The following is an 18,961-nucleotide window of genomic DNA, read 5'->3' as shown; positions in this document are numbered from 1 at the left end:
GGGAATGGCCTGTCTGGGCTTGGACTTCCTTGGGTATAGAGAGGCGTACAAGGAGTGGTAAATTACCTTCAAGCACTTGATGCTAACAAGTTTGTTTATTTTATCGCCACTTGTTTTGCACTTATCATCTTTAGCCTTAATTACTATGAACTTTGCAAGCACCTGGAAAAATATAGTACTTGCTCCAGTGGTAGGCAGGACGCGAGTGTTATTCTTGATGAAATCCTTGCTATATATAAAGATGATCCATGCATATTAGTCAGCCCACAAAGCTATTAGAATAAAATTACCATCTTTTATGCCAAGCAAGGCAATTGGTGGTGGGTGGTTGGAGCGGCACTAGGTGTGGGTAGCTGGTTTGTTCCAGACAATCTAGTAAAAACCATGTGTGTTCCTTAATGGCTTCCTGGAGCCAACTAATTTAGATATCCAGGTATAGCAGGAAATTCACTAACTATCACCTTAATACTTTCTCCACCTTGTCACGGAACACTTGGCCAGGTATTATTTGCATGTTCTACTTGCTAGAGCTTGTGGTAAAAACCATCATGATTTAGGAGATCACTAATATTCCTCGGCAAGCCTGGCTACATGATACCCTTATCGGGCTAGATAAGCTGGCCCTTGCTCGTGAAGAGGATTAAGAAGCCTTGGCGTGGCTGCAGGCTAGGAGTTGCTGGACAGCAGATAATATGAAATACTCTGTAGAGCAGAAGATGGAAGAGTTTCTTAGCTTTTTAAATAAAATCTAATTGTTTGAAATAAGGGACTCTATATTTATAGAATTTGCTGGATTAATGCTTCTATCTGCATTGCATAGCGCCATGGTATTCTTATAAATCCAAATAAGTTAGTCTATTGACTTTATTATACAACATTGAGCCTATAAAATCAACGGTAACATCTATGTCTTATTCTATCTGTCCAACAGAGGTGCGTACAAGTAGAAGGTGTGAGTAGAGATCAGGGCAAACCATGCAAGACCAATTAGATCGCTAGTAGCCTAATATATTTCTGTCAAGAGATGCTACTACAAGACATATAAGTTCCAGAACCAAGGCAAGGAAGAAGTACTAACCTTTTTTAACTCCTCTAAAGAGCTGGCAAAAGTTATTATAGACAGAAATTCAATAGCAGCCAAGCTAGTCCACTAGCAATTGGGTTTATCAAGCCTGACTACCCCATCATCCTTAACATATTTCTGTATTAGTTCTATTATTATCCGTCCAATAGGAGCCAAGTCGCTTGATTAAACTTTCCCTGGCAGTCTAATAGAACAGTAATTAATTCGGGCTTAAAAACTCTAGTCAGAACCTTTCTAAGTAAGATTTAAGTAATAATATACCAATCTGGACTTCCCCATCAAGGTTAAGTAGGATACTTGAACAATTAAGAAACATATATTGGAGATTCTAGGTACTAAAATAGGATAACCCATCAAGAAACTGGAACTAATAAGCAGCCTTGAATATTTACAAGAAAGTAGGAGATATATCTAAGACATGATAGCAGCTAGCTGCTGTTAGTCCGGGAAGGCTTTGCATGCAATAACATGATCTAAAGTAAGAGGCTAGTGCTTGCCAAGAGTATACAGGGAATCTAATATATAGAAATATTCCACGACCAAGACCACATTTTTATAGTAAATTAAATAGATTATCTCTATAATTCTGTCTGCATGCTTGCTGGGATACTAGTACACTACTTAGATAGCACAAGGACTAGAATGCCTGGTGCATATAGTAACCATACCAGCCAGATCATACTCAAAGATTTTCTCGAATGTATCCTATGGTAACTTCTTCTGTATAATAAGATCTAATCCCGCGGTATTACCCTCCTTGCTAATCTTTGGAAGAGCTAGGGCTTGTGGTTCGCCATGGATAGTTTTTCAACTGTGCTCAGAGGGTGATAGGGAGGTGTTCCTTTTGGCCAGGCGCGAAGAAGGGGGCTTTTTACTACGTCTGGACTTAGGCTTAGGTGGTAATAATACTACTGCCTAAGGATTAGTAGAAAGCTGCTTGATAAGGAGAATCTTGTCCAGTATAATTCAAGTAACTGGCTGCATGATGGAATTCAAGAAATTAATTTCAAATAGTAAATGTAGCAATTCTAAAAGGTAGCCTATGCGACCAAGAGAGGGAGGTGGCTTTAATAATTTTAACTTGGTCTAGGATTAGGTTGCTATAGTACCCCTCCTGCTACAGCCTATAGCTATGGAAGAGTACTGCTGTAGAGGGCATATCTACTCTTTATATCTTGTAGCAGGGCGCTGATTTTCCTCTCTTGCTATTAATATTTGTCTCCAACCCTATTCCTACAATAAGGCGGGCCTTATTCACTAAGGAGGAAGTCTAGCTGGCAATGGAGTGGCGCCTAAAATATCTAGGAACAGCCAAGGTTAGTATTGCTTAGATTTAGTTCAAACCCCTGTTGCTCCAGGATCTGGATCCCAAGAACTTAACTTGGCTTCGTGAAATCTTTTGTAAGAACCACTGTTGCTGCCTGGATGTCGATAATCATGTCCCCGTGATTGTCTCTTGGCAAGACCTTGCTATTGCACTATAGAATATAAACATGTCACAAATATTGCTGCTAACTAATGATCCCTCCTAACTTCCTGATCTCAGGTTCGGGGCTAGGCAGCTTCGGGCGCTGCATGGCCAATACTGCGTGCAGGCAGGAGCCAAGGTGCTTCCCCTAGCGGACCATTGGTGGATAGTGGATCTTTACCTGGATGATATATCATCCCAGATATATCTTTGCACTATTTAAACGGCTAACTGTCTGTATAGATATTAGTAAAGAACTAAGGACCTTCCTACTAGAGGAATATGCTAATCAGAAGAAACCAACTAATGGAGAAATTTATTGTAAGATCCGACAGTATAAGGGCAATGAAGCTTTTCAGGAATGGTGGTTCGCCTGGCTGTCAGCCAGCAACCAGGACCGCCTAGATCAACTGGATAACCAACGAAACCATCATCTTCGGCAGGCCTTCGATTGGCTACTGCCAATCCCCGGCCTGTGGCCAAATGGGATCCAAATCAGCATGCTTCACTAGTTGATTGCTACTGGCACTATCAAAATAAGTTGATATCTTAATTTAATTTTCTCTTATCATGCTAGTCCTTTTGCTCACTGCCCAATAGGAGATGCTCACTTATCTAGACCATATTGAAGACTTTTAGTCCTCTTTAGTTGCCTTGGACTGGGTTTCAATCAAGAAGATTAATAAAGATATAGTGGACTCCCTGCAGTTGCTAGCACCTGGCAGATCCTGAACTAACACCAAGACTACCTGAGGGCTGATCCTGGGTGGCCAGGCTTTTGCTGAATTCAGTAACAAAGAAAGAAGGGCCATATAGAGCCAAATAGAAAGCTTTAATGGACTAGTTCCGTCTTTATATACATTTTTTAAAGATTTCAAGTATCTGGAAAGTTGCTCCTACTGTGTGAAATAGCTCTTTAGTCTGTCTGCTAAATCTGTATGGAAAACCATGAGCTCAATGTTTACTCCACCTTTAGAACAGGAGAGTCTTATTCAGACTTTAGAGACCACTTTCTAGCATGAGTATATAACAAGTGCTGAGAGTTTGGACAAGGCATACCTACAGGTATGGTTATATGCAATGCGTTATTATCCTCTAATACCCCTGGATCTAAAAAAAGATGATGACCTGCTAGCAAAGCCCACTCATGCTAGAGCTAATAAAAGAGTAGTCTACAAGATGGCCAAACTCACTGACCAGCTTGGATTTAAATCCCTGGAAATCAAGGCGATAATTGACAGCTTACTAGATTATTAGATCGCGAGAGAGGCTCTCCTGAAGGCGAGAAAACCTCATTATTTCTGGTATAATGCCCAGCAGTTCGATACTCTGGTCTGTTGGATTATTAATTGTTTTGCTGCTGCCATTCCAGATCAACCAGAAGTATGTCAAGACCTTCTTGCAGACAATACCATGAAACCTCGGGCTTGGTACAGGATGCCCCGAATCAGATCCTATAAACAAGATAATTCTTTGCTCTTCCTGGACCATTTGCACACAGATAATATTAAGGTTGCTAACACGATTACCACCTTTTTTATCCATTGTTGCATCTATTTTTCCTTCTTTGGCAAATTAGCATGACCCGGGCCTTCTAGCCACTGTCAGGCCAGAGAAACTAGCAAGGATATCTCTTGGTCCCTATTGTTCGTCAAGGATGATAGATCATCTATCAATTAAAGATTTGTATCGTACACTACTAAGCCAAGTAAGCCAGTACAAAATAAACAACAAGAAATACAGGTCCAACAGGATAGGGCCCGGCAAACCCTGCAGCACTAGCAGGTATTTAGAATAGGGAGGAAGTGACAGCTTCTGAAACAACAATAGAAGCAGAAGATCTATTATTAGCTGCACCTAACAAACGAGAGCAGCCCAGAGCTCATGGAGTATAAATAGGTAAGTATAGAGCACTTGGACCAGGATATGTCCAACCAGGGACTCTTATCTCTGGAACTCCCTGCTGCAGATCTTGCAATAACATATTGGGGACCATCAAATAAAGGCGAAGATACCAATAGCCAGTGTACAAGGATCTCGACAGAAGCAGTCCCTGTAGAGAGTGATTTAAGGGATATAGCCATGATAGAGGTCTTAAACCCAGATAGTAAGATTTATGAGCAACCGCAGATTGATCAGCCACCGCATCTAGAATGTATGGAGGCTGGATCTCCACAAGGTGACCAAAATAGACAGCAACAGGCTTTGGATGTATATCTAAACCAATTAATAAGGGCTTAGGAGGAGCAGGAAAGGTTAGAGGAGGAGTTAGAATATAAGCAACTTCAGGGAGAGCTTGGTATCCTTAACCCAAACCAACCCGCTCTGGAAATAGAAAGGCGAAATTCGCCACGTGAGATTGCGGAGGCAGCGCACACAGGCTTAGATTTGGCACTTACTATTATTCTGGAACCTCATTAGTAACCAGCTCCTACCACTAAGGCTGGGCCGCCCCTGCTATTGCCACCCGTATAGGTAGAGATTTCCTTCTAGACTTTTGAACAAGGGCAATAGAGGCACTCTGATTGTTTCTAGGTTGATCCCTCCAATCTATTACTAGTGGAACAAGCAGCAAGGAAGTATACATGGAAAAATTACTTACTTTATAATTGGAATCTACAAAGCCTGAGCCCCTCCCAATGCTACCATGTGGTAATTGTTGATGGCACTAATAAGATCTTCGTGATTTCTGAGTATAAAGAGAAAAAACTTGTGGCTAAGGGGAGATTCACCAAGGCTAGATAGCTTCTATTATTGGCTGGGGAGGTCTCCCAAACCCATGACCATAAGCTAGATTCCCCAGCACGCGGGCAGGACCATCCTAGAAAGCGGGTGAAAGCGAACACTAGTACTGCGTTGGCTGGTCCCGCCCGAATAGTAGGAGATCTGGCTCTGATAGTAACAAGCACGACCGCCCAGAGTGAGAGCGAGCGATGTAACCGCAAAAAAATCACGCCTTGGAGTGTTGCTCGGCGGGCGCAGGATGCCCCAGCCTGTCAGGAAGAGGAAACGGAGGATTACCGTTCTCATTCTAAGATATCAGAGGAACTATGAGGGTTGTTCTAGGTCGGGTTTAGGAATATATAACTCAACCCAAGAGGTTCTTGGGAATATGAACCATATCATCCTAAGGGGACCCTCTCAGGGCAGTTTCCTACTGGAGAGGCTTTTCCTATGTGCTTATCCAGAATATATAGATTGTCTTATGTATTGGCTTATAAGCAGATACATATAGGAATATATTCATAGTTCTACCATTACATGAACAAAACAAACTTAGAAAGCACTACTCAGAAATGCTCTATTGTAACAGTAAGAATCTTGAGAGGTTCCTCTTGTAAGGGAATTAGCCATAAAAGGGTCTACATGGAAGCAACGGGCAAATAAGACTGGATATGTCATGTAAAACTACTCATGAAGAGGTATACCTTCTAGAACGTTCCTCCCATTCTCTATTAGATCATAAGACACTGACATAGGCACCAGTTTCTAGGCGCCACTATATATTGCACCTTGGCTCAAGGATTGAAGGAATATAGATGTCTAACCCTGAGAGAATCCTCAAAATAGTACAGGGCTGGACGCTTGCGCTCCCTTCAGATCTAGATTGTTACCTGGTTCCTGTTCAGGTTCTTGGGGTAAATTAGGGCGAGGAAGTTTTTGAATGGGAACCTAGGACTATATTTGAGGTTTCAGGCTATATAACAGTGCTGTTCTTCGTTAACAAGTCAAATAAGCTTTTGCTACAGCAGCTGCCCCACAACAGGAATACAGGGCCAATAAATTTGGATCTATGGTTGGCTGCGGAAGCTCAGGACTTAGCGCCGCAGTCGCGCAAGTATCCGTAGTGTTGGATGAAAGCCTATTTGATTTCTAGATCTCATGCAATGTGAACTGAAGGGGAGCATATCCTGGAGATAGTGGTATGGACATATTAGGATATTGTACAGGACCCCATGGCTCTAGTAGGCCTCTAGAAAGAGAAAAGCCCGAGTTATAGCTAATAAATGCCAACTCCTTCCAGGTAGCCTACTAAACAACAAGTAAGCAAGGCTAAACCCAAGCAGAACAGGTAATGGTCCCAGGCAATATCCAACCATATATTAGTAAGATGCGGATTATAAGTCACAGTAGCAAGAGACTGTTGCTAAAGCAAGTAATTAGCTGTATATAAACCAATCAAAGTTACGCTAAAGTACTCACGCCTTTAGCGCGACTCTAGGTATGCAACTTTAATTGGTTTATAGCTGATATCCAGTTTAGTAGTTTAGTGGTTTAGCTTCTCCTAGTACCAAGGGACCTACCTTCCTTGAGACTTTATCCTGGAAATGGTAGAATATTGAGAATGGCCCTGTTATAGGATATATATTCCTGGAAGAATATATACTAGGACTTAGTTATCTAGTTATAAAGGGGTTCATGCAGTAATAACTAGGATTTAACAGGTACACAACCAATTTAGTCTGAACAATTTGTTGGAGATCCGCGTTGGGTTCTATGTCAAGGACTAGCTAAGGTATGTAGTACAAACCACGGGGAGGTTAGATGGACAAGAGCAGCTGTCCTGAATATCTTTGGTACCTCCAGGTAAACATGCAGCATTAAAGGAGGAAATAAGGAAAATAAGGATTGGTGCTACTGCTTGATCACTCTACAAGTTAAACAGGTTGCAACTACTAAAATTAACGTTCTAATTCCTTGGATCTTGCAATAAGAATAACTAAAGATATTTAAGTTAAATAGTAAATATTAGCTAAACAAGCAAGAGAATATAGATAAATTATTTTTTGCTAATAAGTCTTGCATAGCTTGGACTTTCCCCTGCTAGGTGTAGAAATTTGCTACTAGATAACAGTTCTAGCATAATAATCAGGTATATATACTTTCAAGATGCTTTAGTTTTCTAAATTCCTCTACAAACTTCTTGTTTGACTATGCTACCATTTCCAAATGTTTATAACTTATTTACTCTTTATTAACTATAGCTAGTGCATGTGCAATAAAGATTAGGTTTTTAATCTAGTTTACAGGGTAAATAGGCGGCATTTATATATATTAGATAGTACCTTACCTCTTGTCCATTCAAACAAAGGGACTCTAAGCAGCAGAGGTCCTGGCATTTGATCACGCTAGACCTGTTGGGTGTACACGTTTTAGAAAGGAAATGGGTCCAGATCTCCTGGCGCGTCTCTTTTGGCAGATCCTCATATTTGATTTTAAGATGGATGTGGCTTAAAATAGCGTCGTCAAAGTCAATGACCTGGTTTAACGTGAGAAAAAGAATGCCTTTATAGTATTCCAATTTCCAAAGAAAGATAGTTAGAAGGCAATTATGTGTATCAAGATAAGAGGTATGCTGCTCCATGAACGCATCTACCTTGTCTAAGAGGAGCACCACGTTAAAATACTTGGCAACCTTAAATATAGTGTCAAGTTGAGCCTCTAGTGTACTAAGGTCCCCATGATTAATAACTAGTTTACCAGCCAATATCTAGGATGCTTTAGCCACCTGTTATCTAATAATAATATTCAAGACTTACAAAGTATAAAGGGAGGTTAAACCTCTCTATAGTAGTCTTAATAGTAAAAGTCTTCCCAATGCCTATAGGACTACTAAAGGGGTAAGATAGAGAAGGATGAACCAAGGACCACAACTTACTGGAGCAGGATGTTGATTCCGCGTCCCTTTCCTTTAATAATATCATCAAATGGCACTATCAGGATGAGATCTAAGCAGGTTATTGCCAGGGAGAGAAGTATTTGTTTTATATCATGTGGGATTTTAAGGTAGTTGAATGACTTAGGGTACTAGTCGACCTGACAAAGATTAGAGACTATATATTCCACTAGATCTTGAGTTAGCTTTTAGCCCCACATGCATAACACGTGACTTATAGAAAGTTTTCTCCTTGAAGCTAAAGCAGCAAACAGTAGGATAATAGATTAAAAAATCCTGATCTGTTATCTGGTACAATCCCACACCCCTCTATTATATGCTTTCCTTGTTACTTGCCTGGTTACCATCAAAGGCAAAGGAGTCCAGTTCAAATACCTTGATTCCTGAGCTTGTGGTATGCCAAGTATCCTTAATACAGGGCCTGGTATAATTTAGTTGTATCTCTTGGAAAAAGGTAGCATCTACTACCACCCAGCTGCTAATATTGGTTTGGACAGCTTTCCCATCTATCATGGAAAAGGCAGTGCCCTTACAATGCTAAATATACATGCTAGTAAACTTGCAGAATTTCTGACTATACTTAACTAGAAGCTAGTAGACCTGTTTAGATTTAGGGTAGTAACTAAATAGGAAGGCTTTTAGCAAGTTAATTGCTTTAGCTCCGCGGAACTTCTCTATTCCAAGGGTGATGCCTGCTTTACTAAAGTCTTGCCCGTTAAAGTCTAGATACCTGCACTCTAGCTTGTAATAGATAACTCTATTATATACTGACTCCTTGCTAGCATTAAATATAATATATCTAGATTTGTTAGTCCTAAAACAGGTGGAGTACATAAGATCTCCAGGTTTGAAGAGTGCCTAGAGAAGGTTATATATGATTTAGCAATGCTATAATAGAGAAATAATATACCATAAGATGGAAGCATACCCATCTTTTATATAACCAGCAAGTAGTATAAGGTGCTCTAGCTATCTAGGGTCCTGGTCCTTGTTATTCTGGATGTTTTATATATAGTTGTGGATTTCCAGCTAGAAGTGGAAGAGGATAGTTTGCTTAACCTGAATTGTTAGTATGTGTGCTAATTTTATTTGAAGTAACTTACTAATAGCTTGTCTTCTATCAGACTGGCAGTTTTGACACCTTATAGAACTACCTGCAAGATATCCTGGAGTATTTCTAACTTGATATCTATAAAAGTCGTGGTCTTACTGGATCTCCTGTCTATGCGTGCTGTTAGTTGCCTCAGCATAAGTTATGTTAGGTGCTTTCTACTAACATGATTATAGATAACAAAGATATATTCCTCTAGGCTATCCTTTACTTTCTTGGTCTCTAGTAACTTGACAATTGTATACTTGGATATTTCTTTATCCCACCTAATTTCCTGTTAGTGATTATAAAGTATAATGCTTGGAGCAGGAAACTATACACTTCCAAGATGATTTTGTAGTCTAGTTTAGAGGTTCTATATCTTTCCTTTTTCTAGTTGTTTTTAACTAGACCAGTCTCCGTGCTATTAGAAGTTGATTGAGGTTTGTATTCCAGCATAGCTTGGAACAGGTTTTTTAATTAATATATTGTGACAGGCTCCAAAGGAGGCGTGTAGGGCATAGTAGAAGTCGCCTTAGGCTAAGGAATAGGACTATTTACCTTCTTAGCTATAATATTTCTGGGCTTAATCTTATTGGTGTTGAAAATGCCAAGGGAGTCCTTAATATTAGTATATTTAGACTGATCTCTGGTATTAGCTGTAGCTCCCAACTGCTTCTCTAGTTTGTCTATATCAAGCAGCAGCGTAGAAAGTCTGAAAAAATAGAGAGGAGTTGCTAGTAGTCCACCAGGCCATATAGCTAGGTTAAACAAGGCTTTTTTTACCAAGTTGGCCATAACCTGCTCTAGCTTTCCAATAACAATAGTAAGCAAAGGTTTCTTTTCAAGGCCTTGGTTAACAGCTAGGTGTCAGAGAACTCGGACATTGACAGCCAATGGATCTGCTGTGCCGCAGCGCTAGGCCGCAGCGCAATGGATAAAAGATGTGCCAACCTGGTTGTATTGAGCAGTATGATGCTAGGGCTAACTTGGACTATAATAGTATTAGGCAATCTAATATAATTAGAGACAATAGAGCAGGCGCTTTAATATAAATATTATATAGTACTTAAGGATACTACAAGAACAAATATAAAAGGGACTATCATTACCTGTATCTAGAAGTTTTGTTTACTATCTATTATTAACTAGATTAACAATACATCTATTGTTTACCAATCACTTTAGATTATCTGCCTCTTTTTATACTTTGTTTAACCCAAACATCCTATATTCTCTTTACCCTGTCAAGAATATCCTTAGGTATTCTCCTTTAGATTAATTGGCAGACCCTAAATCTAACAATAACAAACCCTTGATTAAGTAAAGAGAAGCATCTACTATTAATATAGTAGGAAATAGTAATATTTCCAGGAATCTAGTAGCCACTGCTTCTAGGGAATCTATTACTATTTAAAAACTAACTAACTCTAAAAAGATTATATAGTTGGGCAATATGGTCAACTCCTTGTTAAACTAAATCAGCGCATTATAGTTATTTAAAGATATCAAGACAAACAAACCTAAACCATTTAAAGGTAAGCAAGCAATCCTAAGAAGTTATCTAACTATAATAAACATGCATCTCTATATTAACAACCTAGGAAGTATACCTAAGTCTAATAAGGTTATATTTACTACCTTTTACTTTAAGAGACCTGTGTTTAGCTAGTTTAAACCTTACATGCATAACTATTAAGAAAAACTATAATACTAGAGAAAGCCTATGACCAACACAATCTTTAATAAGTATAAAGCTTTCAAGAAATAGCTTAAGCAAGTATTTAAAAACTAGAATACCATGAAAATTGCTAAAAATTAGATCTACTTATTATACCAAGAAAAGATAACTTATAAGGAATATACTGTGAAGTTCTACTAGATTGCATCTAACTTAATATAAAAAAATAATACACTCAAGTCTACCTATTATAAAGGACTAAAAGCAAGGACTAAGGATGTGCTTGTATTAATTAATAATAAGCCTGAGACCTTGAACAAACTTATCAATCAAACATCCAAGGTTAAGACTTAATATACTAAATAATAGCTCAAGAAATAGCAATAAAAGAAACTATTTAACTATTAGAAGCAACAACAAGACAAGAATAGAGATGTTAAAATATAGATAAATACTACTATTAGCAAAACTTAATAAAACAACCAGAATGGCAAAGGAAAGAAAAAGTTTAACAAAAAATATTTCAAGTATAATAAACCTAGATATATCATAAAAAATTACCATGTTAAAAAAGATCAAGGACTAGCTACCTATAATTTATAATTAAGTATTATACAGACAATCTATAAAGCGCAAGTTAATACTACTAGAATAGTAACCAAACTAATAGACTAGGAATAGCAACTAGCATATATAACTAAAGATATTCATACTGTCTATACACTTGTTAACATAGGAAATAATATAATTATTACCTCAAGATTAAACAAGCCATACAAAAAATAGCAAGAAAATATAAAAAGATTAGCTAATACTATTACAACTATAAAGATTAGCAATAAAAACAAGGATATTAATAAAAAAAAAAGGAAAGGATAAGACATATTATAAAAAGAAAAGAAAGAAATAGTACTAAAAATATAAGAAAATATAGATATTAGATGCTAAGAAACAGAGAAAATATTTACTAGACTTTGAAGAGAGGTTAGCTTAGATATTATATAATACCAACAAATCACCTACAGCAGAACCATACATTCAGGAGCATGAAAATTACCACAAAGTTTGCCAGCATAAATCTAATAATATAAATAATAAACAATATTACTTGGCAAGAGAAAAACAAGATAACAATAATAAGATCTCTTCTTTAACCAACAAGTTCTATGTACAGTTAATAGCTTAGATTACTAATAAAACAGCAATAACTCAGTATAAGACTCGTGAAATATAAATAGAAACCTCGCGAGAAGCTAAAAGCTATAAAATCAGCAACTTCTTGGAAGACAAACCTTGCATTTACATGCTACTATAAGCAATATATTAGAAATAGTCTAGGAAAACATGGCAAGATTATATTATAGAATGCAAATAATATAGAGACTAGATATTTCTACCATGCCCAAAACATGGAGAAGTATATAAATAAATAGCAGAAAAATTTAAACAGATATTAAACTCAAGAGGAACATGCTTCTATAATAATCAGATTAGACATGTATAAAACTGCCTATATAATTATTACCTAATTCTTAAAGGGATAATATACCAAAAGATTAATTAAATATTTTGCTACAACAATTTTTACAGAAAATATATCCATACAAAACAAGAACATAGATAGTATCTGCAAGAACCAAGTATATTAAAAAAGCCAGATTACAAGTACCCTATAAAGGAAAACTATGACTATACTTTTACAAGCAAAAAACATTTATACTATTATAACTTGATAATATATAACTACAGGATTAAAGGATGTATTTTCCACCCTAAAGAACAGCTAATAATACACGACAAGAATCACTATATTAGAGAAAAATAGAAATAGCATGAAAAATACTAACAAGAGGTTTAGCTTTACATGATTAAAAGCCAAGTATTACTAGTTATACTTGCCATAATTAATAAATACAAAGCAAGGATTCTAATAGACTTTAAAGCATTAGATAACTTTATAAGACCCAAGTTTGCTAGATAATATAGGATTAAATCTGACCTAATAGGATAAAGCCTTAAGATTATTAGATTTAGAGGCAAGGTGCTATACTATAAACCTAAAATAAAAACAAGGATTGTCTAAATAAACTTAGAAATATACAGTAAGAATCTAATATTTAAAGTTGTACTAACAGAAGAAAGATTATATAATATAATTATAGGAATGCCTTGGTTAATAAAACAGGAACCAAGCATTAACTAAATAAGGGGAGAAGTTGTAATCAAGAAATACTATTTAGTTATAGAAAAACAAGACTGCAATATACAAGCTTATAATATTAAAGAAGAATTAGGGATAATCTCTAGCAGTAAGAATTAAAAGGTAATAAATACTTTAGAACAAGAAACTACCCGAATAGAAATAATAAATAGGATGTAGAAAGTATTAAGTAAAATAACTAGAAATAATAAAACAAGGGTTTAACTTGTAAAAAATAGATATCCTAAGCTAAAAGAAATTTACAAAACTAAGCTTGCTAAAGTCAAGAAGCTATTACCAAGAAAGTACTACAAGTTTATTAAATTATTTGTGAAACTAGATTACTAATTGCCTAGCTATAAACTATAGTATAAAGCAAGGATATTACTAAAACTAAATATTAAGTTGCCACAAGTCAAGCAATTTTAAAAGTTACTTGAAGAATTGGCAATAGAAAACAAGTTTATCAAGAAATTCTTGGAAGCTAGATATATATATAAATTAAAGTCCAAGATATTGTCACAACCAATATTTGTGCCAAAAAAAAATGGGAAAATAAGAATAGTAATTAATTATAGAAAACTTAATAATGCTATAATACTAGATATAAATAAAGCACTATATATAGGACAAAAGAGAGATTTGCTATAAAATACAAAAATTATAACTATTTTTAACATGCAATAAGGTTACTACAACCTCTTGATACACGAAGATAATATCTAGAAAATAGCATTTCTTACAGACCAGGGGTTATATAAATAGGTTATTATATCTATAGAACTTACATAATTGCCTGTGGAATTCTCAAGGTTCATAACTTATATATTACAATAATACCTTAACAGGATTGTTACTGTATACTTTAATAATATGATTATCTATTTGGAAAACCCTAAGGAGCATGAGGGACATATTTAAGAAGTTATAACAATAATGCTAGAAGCTAGACTTATGCTAAGTATTAGAAAATATAAATTTAATACTATAGAAATTAAATATCTAGGTATAAGACTTATACTAGAAGGATGGCAAATACCACAAGAAAAGGTTAACATAATACTAAATTAGCTAATACTAACCAACAAGAAAAAAATACAAGGGTTCTTAGGGATATTAGGGTATATACAAGAATATCTCTACTAACATGTGTAAAATTCATGACTTATAATAGAGTTACTTAAGAATAATATACTATTTATCTAGGGATAAAAGGAACAAGAGTTAATAAATTTAGTTAAGAAAACAGTCAAGAAAGTACTAATCTTATAACTATATAACCTAGAACAACAAAACTATATAAAAATAGATATATTAAAAGAAGGATTGGGAATAGTTCTTGAACAAAAAGATAATAACAGGAAATTGCAATCTATCTCCTTTTATTTAAGAAAAATAACCCAAGCTAAATAAAACTATAATATATATGATTAAGAGATACTTGCAATTATTAAAGAATTTAAATATTAAAAATATTACTTGCAAGAAGCAAAATATAAAATAATTATTTAAATAGATTATAAGAACTTAACATTCTTTACAATAACAAAGGAACTTAAAGAATAACAAGTATAATAGGCTCAAGAGCTTTTATAATACTAATTTAAGATTAAACATATTAATAGCAAGAAAAATATTATAATAGACATGCTAAGCAGAAACCCTAACTATATAATTAATATTAAAAACCTAGAAACAAACATGCTAAAGATTAACAAAAACAGGTTATAATTTAACTAAGAAGCATAATTGGCAGTAGTAGTTATAATTAATAACTACAAGTTTCTTGTACAACTCAAGAAAAAGTAAAAAGAAGATAGAATAATCCAGACTTGGAGATTTAATATAAATAATATTAAAGAAAGCAATAGAGTATTACTATAGAATAGAACAATTATAATACCTAATAGAATAGTTAGGAAAGTAATTTAAAAATACTATAACCTACTATCTAAAGGATACCAAGGGATTAAGAAGATAATAGAAAAAATTCAACAAGCATATTACTTTCTATAAATATATAAAAGAGTATGGGACTATATTATATAGTACAACAAATGTAGATAGAATAAATAATTATAATATTAACTATATAAAAAAATGCAAATACTAGAAATCCTAATAAAACCATGGGAAAGTATTATAGTTGATTTTATTCAAGAATTGTTATTATTAAAGGATTCTATTACAAGAATTATATATATAGATGTAATCACAGTTATATACAAATATATAAAATATATAATTATTAGACTAATATAAAAGAATATTACTATAAAAAAGCTAGCATATCTAATACTATACAAGGTATTTATTTAGACTAGACTACTAAAGCAAATAACTTCTAACCAAGACAAGCTATTTATATCAAAGTTTTGGAAAATACTTATAGAAGCATGTAGAACAAGACAAGACATGTCTACTACTAATTATTAACAAACTAATAGACAAGCCAAAAGGATAATTTAGTTAATTAAATAGTATTTATAATACTACATGGACTAGAACCAAGATAATTAGGTAGAATTATTGCCTATAGCTTAATTTGCAATTAATAATGTAAAGAATACAATAATAGGTATTACACCTTATTACACAAATCTTGGGAGAAATCCTAAAATATATTGGGAACTATTGCTAGCTAAAAAAAGGTTAGATATAGTATTAATATATATTGCTTATATAAAGGTATTATACTAATCTATAACTAATAATATTAGATAGATAGAGAAAAAAATAAAGTTTTACTATAACAAGAAGCATGAGGACATGCTATAATTTTAGAAAGGAGAGAGAGTTTACCTGCTACAACAAATAATAAGAAAAAAAGATTTTAATATTAAGAGTAAATAACCAAGCAACAAACTCGATACCGTGAAATATAGACTATTTAAAATTAAAAAGAAACTTGCAAATAACAACTATTACTTAATACTACTAGTAAGAATGCAAGTTTACCTAGTATTCTATATCTCATTACTTGAACTAATAAAGAACCTAGAAAATGCTAATAATAAAGCAACTAAGGTTAATAAGGAGTATAAAGTTAAACAGATCCTAGATTAATAAATAGAAAAGGGTTAGATTTAGTACCTTGTCAAATAGAAGGGTTACCTACTAGAAGATAATTCTTGGGAACTAGTTAGGCACCTTAATTGCCCTAAGAAGATTCTAGAATTCCAGTAATAAACTAGTTAAAAAAAAAGTCCTCTAAAGAAGGCAACAAGAAAGCATTAGTAGCCTGCGCGACATGAGCCTGCAAGATTTTGTTTGGAATAACTAGTACTTGTTATACTTCTTTAATTTTCTTTTATTTATACTCTTTTTCTTCCAACTTTTCTAATTCCTTGATTTTTTTAATTTTATAAGAAATAAAATCACCCACACAATAGTTAAGAAGCTGCTCTTGTTTTTAGATGTAATATAAACAAGTTAGTAATAGTTTGATCTGCTCTTGAATTTCCAAATCTTTTAATTAAAGCTCTTGTTATACTGCCACAAGATATTTCTACTCTATATTAGAAAAGGATGGCTCAGGGATAACATATTTTTAATCTAACCACACATACTTGTTATAGCAACTTGAATCCTTGGACTTTTTGCATGATTTATCTAACTAAGAGTACTAGATATAGGAAGTAACTATTATAAAACCACTCTCTTCAATTTAATGTTTAAGGTTTTGTTTTTAAATGCTAGAATTTGAAGCCATAATAAGATTAGCGCTAATATATTAAGAAAAGTAGGATAAGCATGAACAGGCTTACCTGGGGAAACACTACTTATTATATTTTTGGGACAAAGACCTTGAAAGAGGGGGATTATTAAAGAACTTGGACATTAATAGCTAATAAATCTACTATACTATAGTACTAGGCCACAGCACAATAGATAAAAGATATACTAACCTGGTTATATTAAGTAGTATGATGCTAGGGCTAACTTGGACTATAGTAGTATTAGGTGATCTAATATGATTAGAGATAATAGAGCAGGTATTCTGATATAAGTATTATATAGTACTTAAGAATACTACAGGGATAAATATAAAAGGGACTATTATTACCTGTACCTAGAAGTTTTGTTTACTATCTATTATTAACCAGATTGACAATACATCTATTATTTACCAATCGCTTTAGATTATCTGCCTCTTTCTATATTTTGTTTGACCCAAACATCCTATATTCTCTTTACCCTGTCAAGAATATCCTTAGGCGTTCTCCTTCGGATCGATCGGCGGACCCTAAATCTAACACTAGGGAGACCAAAGGGGTAGTATTAGCGTCTTGATAAGTAGCAACCATACTAGTTACTTGACAGACAATTGGTAAAATGAACTTTGGAGTAGATTAGTATAATAGTGAACAAGAGTATGAGAGTTAATATTAACAACAAAAAACAAATTCATGAGGAAATATAAAAACAAAAACAACTTCAAGAGGAATTTGTACCCTTTTATGTCCAAAGCCAGGAGGGAAATTAGACCCTATACTTGCTACCTTTACCCTCTTGCAAACTAGTTTGATTAACAAATAGTCCCCGCTTGGTGTGCTTGGAATAGTAATACTTAATATATGACAAAGTCTATAAAAATATGAGTAGAGAAAGGAATTTACTAGTCTATAGTTTCATGACTACACAATCTAGATACTAGGTGTAGTAGTTTGCCTTTTTCTAGTTTGGCTTCCCAATTTGCCTTTTACTAGTAAAACAAAGTGGGCAATCCATGGTACAATTTAAGACTATTCTAGTACGCAATGACATATAGGAGAATAAAATAGCACTAAAATAGGCTAAAATAGGATAAAATAATACCTACTAAAATTAAATTATGTTAGGATGAACCTGGAGGGAGCAAATAGGACTAAATAAGACAGGATAGGGCATATACAAGGTGGATCTACGCTTACCACCTAAAGCTGTGTTAAGAAGTTGTCCCTTTTATTCTTTTTTCTCCACATCAACCTTCATGACTCCAAGTGTATGAAACACGAAGAGCAATATGTCTGATAGTTTGACACATTTAGGTTACTTTGGCCGTCCAACTGACCTTATATGTTGCTACCCGATTATTCCTGCTACCAGATATTAATCACATGACAGAATCATTTCAGAACCCCGCTGCTTCCCTTTATCTGCCCCTTATTTCATCGGAATTCTTTGGAAAACAATCAGAGTCGTGCTAATGAAAGCTAGCTAGCAAAACTTCCCTGTAAGTGTTCTTGTTAATTACTTGGTAAAGGCTAATAGACTTATTAGTCTCTTAGGGCAGGAGTTGTGGCATCATCTTATCAAAGACAGTTATCAAGCATGGCCTTCTTATATAATGTCTGCAGACGCGACCAAAGTTAACAAAGATGTATTTTAGAAGGCAAGCGCGTTAGATAACAAGGGCTTGGAAGAGGAAGCCAGATTGTTACTAGTTAGTAACCCAACTAGTACATATTCTGCCATCACTTATTAGTCTACTAGGACAGGAAGGATATTATTCTAGAGAAAGATTATTTCCAGGGAAAATATCTAGATTCCATAATTGCGCCAGCTGTGCTTATATACAAAAACAAGGGAGATAGGGTTATTTATTCGCGTGCTATAGAGGGCAAAATTAATATTCTCCCTACAGGGCCAAAAGCCGTAAATAAGCTTAGGATCCTTGTGTTTGGAGATAGCTAAACTAGACTCGTGTTTAGAAATATTCTATTGCAATGTTTCATTGCCCGTGTTAGCTGAGCTTGGAAGCATCTAGAGGGATTCCATG

The 18,961-nt window shown here is 34.7% G+C and overlaps 1 protein-coding gene across 1 annotated transcript; it reads right to left on the bottom strand.

Moving 5' to 3' along the window:
- Positions 1-7,517: 7,517 nt before the first annotated feature.
- BJX67DRAFT_372805 (uncharacterized protein) lies at positions 7,518-8,742 on the bottom strand (the record flags this gene model as incomplete). The annotated part of the gene is made up of 6 exons (XM_071031301.1): positions 7,518-7,571; positions 7,624-8,043; positions 8,093-8,165; positions 8,212-8,360; positions 8,428-8,510; positions 8,562-8,742. The coding sequence occupies 6 exons, from the start codon at positions 8,740-8,742 to the stop codon at positions 7,518-7,520; spliced, it is 960 nt and encodes a 319-aa protein (XP_070885134.1).
- Between the last annotated feature and the right edge of the window lie 10,219 nt (positions 8,743-18,961).

This window comes from Aspergillus lucknowensis, assembly GCF_044049455.1.
Source record: "Aspergillus lucknowensis strain CBS 449.75 chromosome Unknown BJX67scaffold_27, whole genome shotgun sequence".
NCBI lineage: Eukaryota > Fungi > Ascomycota > Eurotiomycetes > Eurotiales > Aspergillaceae > Aspergillus > Aspergillus lucknowensis.
Note: the sequence above shows the minus strand (reverse complement) of the source record. Positions and strands in the feature narration are given on the sequence as shown.